This window comes from Pongo abelii, chromosome 8, assembly GCF_028885655.2.
Source record: "Pongo abelii isolate AG06213 chromosome 8, NHGRI_mPonAbe1-v2.0_pri, whole genome shotgun sequence".
NCBI classification, from domain to species: Eukaryota; Metazoa; Chordata; class Mammalia; order Primates; family Hominidae; genus Pongo; species Pongo abelii.
Genome location: NC_071993.2, coordinates 53508822 through 53522845, shown reverse-complemented (window position 1 = coordinate 53522845; position 14024 = coordinate 53508822). Strand labels below are relative to the sequence as shown.

Genomic DNA, 14024 nt, shown 5'->3' with positions numbered 1-14024 from the left:
TATTTATCAAGGGTTTAGATTAACATGTAATTAATTTAGTTAAATCAGAAGCTACTGACTTTTTATCCTAAAGCGGCAAGATTGTTTAGCAGGATTGTTCTCTATTACCTAGTAGAAACAGAGCTAAGGAAATTTTACTTATTTAGAAATGAAGTTGGCCAAGCACAATGGCTCACACCTGTAATCCCAGTACTTTAAAAGGTCGGGGTGGGAGGGTCACTTGAGTCCAGGAGTTGGAGACCAGCCTGGGCAACATAGCAAGACCTTATCTCTAGGCTGGGCACGGTGGCTCAAGCCTGTAATCCTAGCACTTCGGGAGGCCAAGGGGCAGTGGATCACTTGAGGTTAGGGGTTCGAGACCAGCCTGGCCAACATAGCAAAATCCCATCTCCACTAAAAAATACAAAAATTAGGCTGAACGCAGTGGCTCACGCCTGTAATCCTAGCACTTTGGGAGGCCAAGGCGGGCGGATCACCTGAGGTCAGGAGTTCGAGACCAGCCTGACCAACATGGAGAAACCTCACCTCTACTAAAAACACAAAATTGGCCTGGCATGGTGACACATGCCTGTAATCCCAGCTGCTCGGGAGGCTGAGGCAGGAGAATCACTTGAACCTGGGAGGCGAAGGTTGCAGTGAGCCGAGATCACGCCATTGTACTCCTGCATAACAAGAGCGAAACTCCATCTCAAAAAAGCAAAAAACAAAAATTAGCCAGGTGTGATGACGTGTACCTGCAATTCCAGCTACTTGGGAGGTTGAGGCACGAGAACTGCCTGAAACCAGGAGGCAGAGGTTGCAGTGAGCCGAGATTGCACCACTGCACTCTGGCCTGGTGACAGAGTGAGATTGCCTCAAAAAAAAAAAAAGTCATCGCTAAAAAAAAAAAAAAAAAAGAAGAAAGAAAGAAAGAAAATTACATCTTTGTATATTTAAGTATGTAGTCTACAAAATTTATGCCTACTATACTTCCAATTGGGTTTTCCACTGCACAAAAGGTAAAATGTAAAGCACTTGCCTATATGATCTGACGCTTATCCACCTGTCCAAAATCACAACATTCTCCACTAGGACAACCACAGTCACACTGGATTTCTGTCTATTCCTAAAACATGTCAAGGTCTTTTCTGTATCACAGTTTTTCCACACGCCATTTCCTTCACTTAGGATGCCTTTCCCATAGCTCTTTAATAGGTTGCTTCAACTCAGCCTTTAATTTCAGTTTAAATGTTTCTTCTTTTCAAGGCCTTCTCTGAACACGCTATATAAAGTAGGTATTCCCTGTTATCCTACAGCACAGCACCATATTATTTTCTTTTTTCTTTTCTTTTTTTTTTGAGATGGAGTTTCCCTCTTGTTGCCCAGGCTGGAGTACAGTGGCAAGATCTCAGCTCACTGCAACCTCTGCCTTCCAGGTTCAAGCAATTCTCCTGCCTCAGCCTCCCCAGTAGCTGGGATTGCAAGGGCGCACTACCATGCCCAGCTAAGTTTTTGTACTTTTAGTAGAGATGGGGTTTCACCATGTTGGCCAGACTAGTCTTGAACTTCTGACCTCCGGTGATCCACCTGCCTCAGCCTCCCAAAGTGCTGGGAATACAGGTATGAGCCACTGCACCTGGCCTTTATCCTACATTTTAAATCTCTCTTTTTTTTTTTTTTTTTTTTGCCAATTATTGCTTTAGACTAATATCTATAGAAAAAAATTAGTCTCTCTGTGCTTCACTGGTTTTCGATGGCCCCCCAAGAATGCAATCACAAGGATTCAACATTTAATGGGGAAACTGTTGAGGACAGTAACTATGCAAAGGGCACTTTGAATATCCACCCCATGTATCTTCAAAATAGTCTCATCCCAAGCTATCCTTCTGATGATATATTACTGTAACATAGAGAATCCAATGAAACTGTCATTTCTGCCTGTAGGACAACGAAACTTCTAATTTCAACATAAAGGCCAGTTTAGCCTTCTTATTTTAATCCACTTGCCTATGTGTTACATTGATGATAACAAGTTGCTAATGGCAACTTCATGTGAAAGTCTGCTGAAATCATTTAAAGCACCTGATATTTCATTATAATCTTCAGATTATCCCCAGAAGTTCAGGATGGATTTCTGTTCTGTCTTCCTGTCTAGTAAGAGAGTAAACACGACAACATGAAAACTACTTCCTTAAAAGCTGTCAATAGTAAAAAGCTGTTCAAAAAACAGAAGGCATAATTTTAAAACTGTTATCATTGTATAAGATCTCAAGGAGAACTAGAATTTGAAGACTGTTTACTGTATACAATATGAAACTGCAAATATCATAATTCCTAGTTTCACATTTAAGAACGTTCCCCCTCCTTGTAAATTGCGTTAAAAAAATATATTATCACAGTAAGACAGCACAGAGCAAGTCAGTTATTTTCTGTGGCAAATATGGCAGACACTGTGAGTTGTCTAACAATTATTCCTTCTGGCCGGGAACAGTGGCTCATGCCTATAATCCCAACACTTTGGGAGGCTGAGGCAGGTGGATCACCTGAGGTCAGGAGTTCAAGACCAGCCTGGCCAACATGGTGAAAAACCGTCTCTACTAAAAATACAAAAAATTAGTCAGCCGTGGTGGCAGGTGCCTGTAATCCCACCTACTGGGGAGGCTGAGGCAGGAGAATCGCTTGAACCCAGGAGGCAGAGGTTCCAGTGAGCTGAGATCCCACCATTGCACTCCAGCCTGGGCAACAAGAGCAAGACTCCATCTCAAAACAAACAAACAAACAAAACCAATTATTCCTTTTCTACCTTTCTTCCTGGCTGGCACAGTCTGCCTGTACTTCAGAGGCCAAAAGTGCCAGTAAGTCTTCCTTGTAGCCTCCCTTACAGCCAGGGCGTGGCATGTAACCAACCCAATCCTAGCTACTGGGGTCTAAGAGAGTTGAAGGTAGCCGGCAGGCCTTTGGAAAAGGTTTCTTCACTAACACCGGGATATGCACAGGAGGAAACTGCTGTTTCTCCATAGAACTTAGTTATGGCTACATGTGACCCCTGGAACTGCTGAAGCCATCTTCAGCACCCTTAGGAAAGATGTCACAAACTTGCTGAATGTGTAACAGAGAGAAGAGCAGAGTAGGTATCTGATGGTATCATTGAGCCCTTGGACTGACAATGGAAAAGCCCTGCCTTCAGACTTCTTGTTAGATAATGTTATCTTGGTTTATGGCTTTCCTTTAAGCCATTTTTATTTGGATATTGCTACTTGAGGGTCAAGGCATCCTAAGAAATCTCTATCTTCTTACTTCAGGTCCAATTTCCTGAGCTGACTCAACATTATCAGCGTCTCTACCTTGTGCCCAGTCCTTCACTGACATGTCTTTCACTAAGAAGCAAGCGCAACATAATTGTACTCACATATATGCTTCACCTAAAGTCTGTTTCTTCTGCAACACCTCTAGAATGGTCAAGGAGAAGGTACTCTTTGCTTCTCTGGTGTATTTTTCAGTTATGTCTGTTTTTAACAGCATTATAGATGTGCCCCAATTTTTACCTTACACTTCCTTTCTTATTATCCTCTAACACCATACTGAAATTACAATTGATCTAAAAGTTTCAAAAACAAAATGCTCAACATAGGATAAAGATTTTCTTTTCTAGAGGGTGGTCCACATCATTAAACAGAGCTGAATGGCAAGGCATCTTGAATGATGAATAACTGAATGGGCCATTCTTTATATATAAAGAAAACAAAAAACCTGACCTCTATTTTAAAATGAAGATAAAGAAAGGCATAATAAATAACATACAGGTGAGATCAGAATCCTACCTTAGTGGCTGGGTGTGGTGGCTCACACCTATAATCCCGACACTGGGAGGCGGAGGCAGGCGGATCACAAGGTCAGGAGTTCAAGACCAGCCTGGCCAACATGGTGAAACCTCATCTCTACTAAAAGTACAAAAATTAGCCAGGCATGGTGGCAGGCACCTGTAATCCCAGCTACTCGGGAGGCTGAAGCAGGAGAATCACTTGAACCCAGGAAGTGGAGGTTGCAGTGAGCCAAGATTGTGCCACTCCTCTCCAGCCTGGGCGACAGAGCAAGACTCCGTCTCGAAAAAAAAAAAAAAGAATCCTACCTTAGTACAGTTAATTTGTTAATATATTTTTTAAATTTTTATTTTCATTTTCTTTTTACTTTTTTTTTTTTTCCTAATTTAGCTCCCATTTATAAGCACAGTTAATTTTTTTTTTTTTTTTTTTGAGACGGAATCTTGCTGTTGTTACCCAAGCTAGAGTGCAGTGGCGCCATCTCGGCTCACTCCCGGGTTCAAGCGACTCTCCTGCCTCAGCCTCCCAAGTAGCTGGGATTACAGGCACTTGCCATTATGCCCGGCTAATTTTTGTATTTTTGTAGAGATGGGGTTTCACCATGTTGGCCAGGCTGGTCTTGAACTCCTGACCTCAGGTGATCCACCCGCCTCAGCCTCCCAAAGTGCTGGGATTACAGGTGTGAGCCACCATGCCCAGCCAGCACAATTTTATTTTATTTTATTTATTTATTTTTTTTTTTGAGACGGAGTCTCGCTGTTGCCCAGGCTGGAGTGCGGTGGCGCGATCTCGGCTCACTGCAGGCTCCGCCCCCCGGGGTTCACGCCATTCTCCTGCCTCAGCCTCCCGAGTAGCTGGGACTACAGGCGCCCGCCACCTCGCCCGGCTAATTTTTTGTATTTTTAGTAGAGACGGGGTTTCACCGTGTTAGCCAGGATGGTCTCGATCTCCTGACCTCGTGATCCGCCCGCCTCGGCCTCCCAAAGTGCTGGGATTACAGGCGTGAGCCACCGCCCCCGGCCTATTTTATTTTTGAGATGGAGTCTTGCTCTGTCACCCAGGCTGGAGTACAGTGGCGCAATCTCGGCTCACTACAACCTCCGCCTCCCAGGTTCAAGCAAGTCTCCTGTCTCAGCCTCCCAAGTAGCTGGGATTACAAGCACCTGCCCGCCATCATGCCCGGCTAATTTTTGTATTTTTGTAGAGACAGGGTTTCACCATGTTGGCCAGGCTGGTCTTGAATTCCTGACCTCAAGTGATCCACCCACCTCGGCCTCCCAAAGTGCTAGGATTACAAGCATGAGCTACCATGCCCGGCCAGCACAGTTAATTTCTAAGAGACGTCACATGTTTCCTGCATGATAGCTTAAAAGGATAAGATCCTACATTTTTCATGTTTACTCGCAACATGAAAGGAACCCTTAACCAAGAGTTGATAAACCTTTGTTGACTGTTACTCAGCAATGCAACAAAATGAAGACTTACCCAAACCAGCCATGCAGATGTAACTGACATTTATTAGGAAAAGGGTTTTTTAAGAGGAAAAAGACTACAAACCCTGAAGATTACAGGTCCTTTTCTTTGACACAGTTTCTGTTATTGTTTTTTGTTAAAGCATGCTCACTAAAAGGAAAAAACATCAAAATTACAACTTCTCTGAAAATCAGTTAGAAACACAAAAGCAAATATTAGAAAGTTTTCCTGAAAACTTTGGCACAAAAGTTTGAAAAACAACTCATGATATACCAAAATGACCAATACTTGAAAAAAACATAACTAGGGGATATTCATTTTCAACGAAAGTGCTGTTTAAGCCAAATTGTTGTGATGATCAAATTGCCTTGAACCAAAGTGCATGCCACCCTATATTTTCAAACCATGGTCTCATTTATCTTTAAGCTTTGCCTATGCTGTTTCCATAGTATCCCCACTTCTATCTGGCTGATTAATGAAGTATTAACTAGCACTTGCGAACTAAATCATATTAAAATTAGAAACACCAGGACCTAATAAAAATTTCAAGATTTTTATTTATTTATTTATTTAAAAAAAAATTTTTTTTTGAGACGGAGTCTCACTCTGTCGCCAGGCTGGAGTGCAGTGGTGCGATCTCGGCTCACTGCAACCTCTGCCTCCCAGGTTCAAGTGATTCTCCTGCCTTAGCCTCCTGAGTAGCTGGGACTACAGGCGTGCACAACCACGCCCAGCTAATTTTTGTATTTTTAGGAGAGACGGGGTTTCACCATGTTGGCCAGAATGGTCTCAATCTCTTGACCTCGTGATCCGCCCACCTCGGCCTCCCAAAGTGCTGGGATTACAGGAGCGAGCCACTGCACCCAGACAGATTTTTAGTACCTTGTTTTAAAAGTCCTTGTTTACTCAGAAAAAGTAATCTCTTTAAAAAATAAAAAAAGTCCTTGTTTAAATTCGTGGTGTCTCATGTCTATAATCCCAACACTTTGGGAGGCCAAGGCAGGAGAATCACATGAGCCTGGAAGTTTGAGACCAGCCTAGGCAACATAGGGAGACCGTATCTCTTCAAAACAATTTAAAAAAAATTTTTTTTTGTTTTGTTTTTTGACATGAAATCTCGCTCTGTCGCCCAGGCTGGAGTTCAGTGGCACGATCTCAGCTCACTGCAACATCCACCTCCTGAATTCAAGCAATTCTCCTGCCTCAGTCTCCTGAGTAGCTGGGATTACAGGCACGCACCACTGCATCTGGCTCATTTTTTGTATTTTTAGTAGAGACAGGGTTTCACCATGTTGGCCAGGCTGGTCTTGAACTCCCAACCTCAGGTAATCTGCCTGTCTCAGCCTCCCAAAGTGCTAGGATTACAGGTGGGAGCCACTGCGCCCAGCCAACAATTTAAAATTTACCCAGGGTGATGGTTCACCCTTGTAGTCTCAGCTACTTGGGAGGTTGAGGTGGGAAGACCGCTTGGGCCCAGGAGTAAAAAAAAAGAAAACAAAACAAAATTATCATGATTATTAAATTCTTTCTAAGCCCAAACTTGAAACTTATACATAAACAGGTAAAGTAGTCCCGAGACCAAAAGATTTGAGAACTGTTCTTTGTAACAGGTTATCTATTACAGCATTGTTATAACCGCAAGAGTTTGGAAATAACCTTCATGTCCATCAATAAGAGATTGATAAAAGTAATTATGGTGCATCCATGCAATAAAATACTGTTCAACATTAAAAACTAATGAGGAGCATTAGGCAAGAAAATGAAATAAAACACATTCAGATCGGAAATGAAAAAGAAAAACTATCTCTATGTGCAAATGACAGCATCTTGCATATAGAAAATCATACAGAATCCACTAAAGTAAATATCAGAATGAATAAATGAGTTCAGTAAAGTTGAAGCATATAAAAATCGTTCTGTCGCCCAGGCTGGAGTGCAGTGGAACGATCTGGGTTCACTGCAACCTCCACCTCCTGGGTTCAGGTAATTCTCATGCCTCAGCCTCCCCAGTAGCTGGGATTGCAAGCATGCACCACCACACCCAGCTAATTAATTTGTTGTGATTTTGGTAAAGACAAGGTTTCTCTGTGATGGCCAGGCTGATCTGAAACTCCTAGCCTCAAGTTATCCACCCGCTTCAGCCTCCCAAAGTGCTACAGGCGTGAGCCACCATGCCCAGCCTAAACTATTGTAAGTCGATATACTCACGGTGAACAATCTAAAAATGAAGTTAAGGAAACCATTCTGAGCCAGGCGAGATGGCGCACGACTGTAATCTCAGTTACTCAGGAGGCTGCGGCAGGAGGATGTCTTAAGCCCAGGAGTTCAAGGCCATTCTGGGCCACATAGTAAGACCCTATCTCTTAATAAATAAATATTTCTACTTACAATAGCATCAAAAAGAATACTTAGTAATAAATGCAACAAAAAGTACAAAACTTGCTTTGTATTAGTTGATTACACATTTTATTTTGAAATAACAAATATCTTAAATTTTCAAAGGCCAATTCTCCTAAAATATTTAAGCCAAATATACACTCAAAGTATTACTGCTGCAGCCTTGATTCTCTTGAATCCTATACTTGATTCTAAATTATTCTGGGGCCAGAATATGCTTGCCATTAAGGAAATAATCTTGTTATGCTACAGAATTTTGGGAGTTACCATCTCATATAATTTTTGGCAATTGCTAACTTAGCTTACTCGGTTTTAAGAAGTGTAAAACTTATCCTCTGACAGTGATAAAACATTCCTGAGAGAAGTTTTAAAAGACCTACATATACAGAAAGCCCATGTTAATGAATCAGAAGATGTAATATTGTTAAAATGGCACTAATTCCCAAATTGATCTATAGATTCAACATAATCCCCATCAAAATTCCAGCTGACTTCTTTGCAGAAATTGGTAACATGATCCTAATTCATATGGACACAGAATAACCAATCTTGGAAAAAAAATTTGGAAGACTCACATTTCCCAATTTCAAAATTTACTACAAAGCTAGAGTAATCGGCTTGGCACAGTGGCTCATGCCTGTAATCCCAGCACTTTGGCAGGCCAAGGCAGGCGGATCACCTGAGGTCAATGAGTTCGAGATCAGCCTGACTAACATGATAAAACCCCATCTCTACTGAAAATACAAAAATTAGCCAGGCGTAGTGGCACGCACCTGTAATCCCAGCTACTCAGGAGGCTGGGGCAGGAGAATTACTTGAACCTGGAAGGCAGAGGTTGCAGTGAGCCAAGATCGCGCTATTGCACTCCAGCCTGGGCAACAGAGTGAGACTCCATTTCGGAAAAAAAAAAAAAAAAAAAAGGCTGGCGTAATCAAGACAATGTAGTACTGATATAAAGACAGACATATGGATGAACTGAACTGGCGTCCAGATATAAACTTTCACATTTAGGTCAATTTATTTTTCATAGAGTGTGAAGACAATTCAATGGGAAAGAAATAGTCTTTGAACAAATGAACTGGATAGCCACGTGCAAAAGAATGAAACTGGATCCTTTTCTCAGATTATGTACAAAAAGTAACACAAAATGGATAAAAACCTAAATGTAAAAGCTAAAACTATGAAACTCTTAGAAGAAAACAAAGGCGTAAATCTTCATGAAGTCCAATTAGGCAATGATTTCTTACATATGATACCAAAAGCATAAGTATCGAAAGAAAACATTTATAAACTGGACTTCATCAAAATTAAAAACTTTTGTGCTTCAAAGTCACTATGAAAAATGGGAAAATATAACCTAAAGAATGGACGAAAACATTTTCAAATCATGTATCTGGTAAGGAGCTTATATCTAGAACATATTAAAAAAACTCTTACAACTCTATAATAAAAGACAACCTGACTTAAAAATGGGCAAAGGATCTGAATAGACATTTCTCCAAATAAGACATAAAAATGGTCCATAAGCACATGAAAGATGCTAAATATTATTAGTCATCAAGGAACTGCAAATAAATACTTCATACCCACTAGGATTATTATAATAAAAAACACACATAACAAGTGTTGGTGAAGAAGTAGAGAAATTGGAACCTTCATTCACTGCTGGTAAGAATTAAAATGGTGTAGCCACTGTGGAAAACAGTTTGAAGTACCTCAAAAATTTAAACATGGAAGTATCATTCCTACGTATAAACACACCCAAGAGAACTGAAAACATATGCACACACAAAAGTTCACCGCAGCATCATTCAGAATAGTCAAAAAGTGGAAATAATCCAAGTGTCCATCAATGATGAACAGATTTTTAAAATGTGGTACAGTCATACAACAAAAACTATGTAGCCATAACAAGAAATGAAGTACCTGATACATGCTACACGCATAAACCTTTAAAATACTCTGCCAAGTGAAAGAAGACAGTCACAAAGAGCCACATACTCCTTTTATAGGAAAAGTCCAGAATAGACTGATTTAGTGAGACAGAAAGTAGAAAGTATATTTTTACCTTTCAAATTAAATTATTTTTAAAAATGAATGGTTCAAGAATTTATATGCTATGTTTTTCTAAATCCTAACAATCTTCTTCTAAAATATTTTTGAGAGAGAAAAAAGCATGCTATGGATCAAGAAAAACAGACCTGGAATTTTAAACCAGCTAAGGAAAACTCAAAGGCAGAAAACTCATTTGACTTTGTGGAATGCTATCGAATGTTCCCTTCAAGATGAATTCTGGTCTTCATTTGAATGGGAAATTACTACGAATAATTAAACCTTATTGTGTGAGGCATGGTGGCTCACACTTGGAATCCCAACACTGTGGGAGGCAGAGGCGGGCATATCACTTGAGCCCAGGAGTTCGAGACCAGCCTGGGCAACATAGTGAAACCCCACCTCTACCAAAAGGACAAAAGTTAGCCGGGAGTGGTGGCAGGTGCCTATAGTCCTAGCTACTCAGGAGGCTGAGGTGGGAGGATTGCCTGAGCCCAGGAAGTCCAGGCTGTGGTGAACTGTGATCGTGCCACTGCACTCCAGCCTGGGTGACACAGTGAGACCCTGTCTCGAAAAATACAAATAAAAAAACCTTACTTTGCAAATTATCTGTATATTTTACAAAAGCAATCATAAATCTAAAGTGGAAATTCATTAGACTTTATATCACAGTAAATAATTTCTAACTAAATGGAACAAATACTTAAAATACTCCTTGGAATAGTATAAATAGTATAACTTTGGAGTCAGATACACAGGTTTGAATCTTACCCTATTTACAAGCTTGGTGATCATCAACAATTTGTTTGGTTTCTGTGGGCCTCACTCCCTGCTTTTTTTTTTTTTGAGATGGAGTTTCACTCTTGTTACCCAGGCTGGAGTGCAATGGCACAATCTCGGCTCACCGAAACCTCCGCCTCCCAGGTTCAAGCGATTCTCCTGCCTCAGCCTCCTGAGTAGCTGGGATTACAGGGATGCGCCACCACACCAGGCTAATTTTGTATTTTTAGTAGAGATGGGGTTTCTCCATGTTGGTCAGGCTGGTCTCAAACTCCCGACCTCAGGTGATCCGCCCGCCTCGGCCTCCCAAAGTGCTGGGATTACAGTATGAGCCACCACGCCCAGCCACTCCCTGCTTCCAATAAATCAGGAATTATAATACCTACAGTGTGAAAAGAAATACTCCAATATTCACTAAATGGGGGAAGAGATGGATAATTTCATTCTGTTTTTCTAAAATCTACTTCTGCTGTTCACATTTTTTTAACAACTTGTATGTAATTTTAAAACATAATGACCAGGTGCAGTGGCTCAACACCTGTAATCCCAGCACTTTCGGAGGCCAAGGCGGGCAGATCACTTGAGGCCAGGAGTTTGAGAACAGCCTGGCCAACACTGTGGAACTTCGTCTCTATTAAAAATACAAAAAAATTAGCCAGGCATGGTGGCGGGCACCTGTAATCCCAGCTGCTCGGGAGGCTAAGGCAGGAGAATCACTAGAACCTGGGAGGCAGAGGCTGCAGTGAGCTGAGATTGCACCACTGCACTCCAGCATGGGCAACAGAGCAAGACTGTCTCAAAAAAACAAAACAAAACAAAAACATGATGATTTTAAAAATAAAAATATCTATTTTACAGGGTACTCATGAAGCCAGTTTGTAAGGCACCTACACACAGGAGATTCTCAATTAAAAAAAAAAAAATAGTAATTTCCACAGCTCTATTCCTCACCTCTTCCAAAGCTTCTTCAATTCTGCCTTTCCTTTTTTGAGATGGAGTCTCGCTCTGTTGCCCAGGCTGGAGTGCAATGGCACGATCTCTGCTCACTGCAACCTCTCTCCCTGGTTCAAGTAGTTCTCTCAAGTAGCTGGAACTACAAGCTCTGCCCAACCCCCTCTCCGCCACCACGCCTGGCTAATTTTTGTAGGCCCCCCATCACACTTGGCTTATTTTTGTATTTTTAGTAGAGACAAGGTTTCACTGTGTTGCCCAGGCTGGTCTCGAACTCCTGACCTCAAGTGATCCGCCCACCTTAGCCTCCCAAAGTGCTGGGATTACAGGCGTGAGCCACCTCCTTAGGCCCAATTCCACCTTCTTGAATTCCAGTGAACAAGCCACAGAAGAAGCAAAGTTAAACATTTATTTTTCTGAAGGCTAAGGTTATAAAGAAAGATAAACAAAAACAATAAAACTAAGCTTTTAAAGATTTTTCCTCAGAACATAACCAAATAATTTAATCCAAAAAGAAAAATATTTCCATACATTTACTGATGCTAATCATGTTATTCTGAAACTCCATGGGTTTTTTGCAGGAGTGGGGGATTGCAATGTAAGAGAGTAAAATGATAATACATCCAGTAAAAAGCAAATTTGATACCTTAATCTTTTGACCATCAAGGAAAATTCAGGATTCAGGTCAGAGTATATTTTTCACTGAAAAACACAGTGCAAATACAATTAATGACAATGACTTATTTAGCAAGTAAGGTAAAATATAAGCTCCACCTGTATGAAAAGGTAATTTTGACTTTGAGAGTACACTTAGATGAATGTAATTTAACAGATCCAGGTTGTCACCTTATATTTTACACAATATTTCGAGAACTAAGAACTTTCTCTTCCATATTCTAAAAAATGAATAACATGAACATATCAGGAAGCACCGTCGTTTTGCAGGTCAAATGGGTGTCATCTTAAAATCACCCAAGTACACTGAGACCGCTAACGCTAGTAATGTGGCGTTTGGCAGCTAGTTTTAATGACTGTCATTAGAGCTTTATTTTTTATTTTCTTTTTATAGAGACGAGCCCAGGCTGGTCTTGAACTCCTGGGCTCAAGCGATCAGCCTGCTTTGGCCCTCAAAGTGCTGGGATTACAGGCATGAGCCACCGTGCCAGCCTCGTTAGTTTGAAAAGCGCCAAAAGTTATCCATAGGAATGTGAACTTTGGCATTTCCTATCAAGTATGTATAAATACACAACTGAACCCTCATATAGCATAAAGCTTATAAATCATATAGTGAGGCCAGGCGCGGTGGCTCACGTCCGTAATCTCAGCATTCTGGGAGGCCTAGGTGGGCAGATCACTTGAGGTCAGGCGTTGGAGACCAGCCTGGCCAACACAGCGAAACCCTGTCTCTACAAAAATGCAAAAATTAGCCGAGTGTGGTGGTGCGTGCCTGTAATCCCAGCTACTCGGGAGGCTGAGGCAGGAGAATCGCTAGAACGAACCCAGGGTGGCGTAAGCTGCAGTGAGCCAAGATGGTGCCACTACACTCCCGCCTAGGCGACAGAACAAGATTCTGTCTCAAATAAATAAAAAATAAATCACATACTTAACCATTTAACAAATACATATATTCCTGAGAAAGAATTTCCTGGGGGCATTATTGCATTTCTAGTTTCCTTATTTTAGACTATTTCAGAGGGAGATAGGGTCTCCCTCTGTCGCCCAGGCTGGGGTACAGTGGAGCGATCGTAGCTCACTGCAGCCTCGAACTCCTGGGCTCAAGCCATCCTCCAGCCTTGACCTCCCAAAGTGCTGGGACTAAAGGCGTGAGCCGCCGCGCCGGGCCGGAGCCTCTCTCTGCAAAGGTGAAGCAAAGTCAGTGCTGTGGGGCGACACAACCACGACGTGCGTAACTATGCGATCTCCACACTGCGGAGCAGTTGAACGGGACAATAAAAGCTCGCGTGGTGAGAGCTTGTGAGCGAGTGACTCCTTTCCAGCTCACGCCAGCCACGTATAATCCAACTCCGGGTGCCACGCCGCTCTCTGCAGCCCTGGCTGGTGACGCCGAGCCCTCAGCCCGGCCTTCCGCGGCGGCGGCTCTGCCTCGCTTTCCTGCCCACGTGTCAGCACCCGCAAGCCCGGCCCCGGCCTGAGGCCGCCAGAACAGGCGAGGGTGGGCCGCCCGTTCGGAGGGCGCGCGGGCGGAAAGGAGGGGCGCCCGTGACTCACAGGACCCGGTCCCCGACCAAACCTCCAAGCCTCACACACGCCGCGCTCCGGGGGACTCGGCCTCTGAGCGCCCTACAGAAGCCAGCCCCCGACCCCGACCTCGACCTCCCTGGGCTACCCCCAACCGCCCCGAGGGACCCCCGCGGCGCACATACCTGAGAGCCCCGCCGGAGGCGGGTGCGGCCTCCGGGCAGATCCGGCCACCCGTGGGCCCGCCCCGTCCCGCCCCGACCTTCCCCTCCCTGCCCTTCCCCCACCCCTCCACTCCACTCACCTCTCCCTTCCTCGCCCCTCCCCTCCCCTCCCCTCCCTTCCCCACTGGCGCGCGGGCATGCGCGCCGA

General features: G+C 43.1%; 1 protein-coding gene across 7 annotated transcripts in view; it reads right to left on the bottom strand.

Moving 5' to 3' along the window:
- The window catches only part of SHLD2 (shieldin complex subunit 2), a 93141-nt gene extending 79167 nt beyond the window's left edge, over positions 1 to 13974 (bottom strand). For 2 of the 7 annotated variants that reach the window (XM_009236033.4, XM_024252986.3), the window contains exon 1: positions 13838 to 13915. Coding sequence is in view for 1 of the 7 variants with exons in the window: in XM_054521454.2 (XP_054377429.1) it covers positions 12100 to 12116 (17 nt within the window). In the remaining 6 variants the exon portion in view is untranslated. 7 annotated transcript variants of the gene reach the window in all.
- Positions 13975 to 14024: the final 50 nt, after the last annotated feature.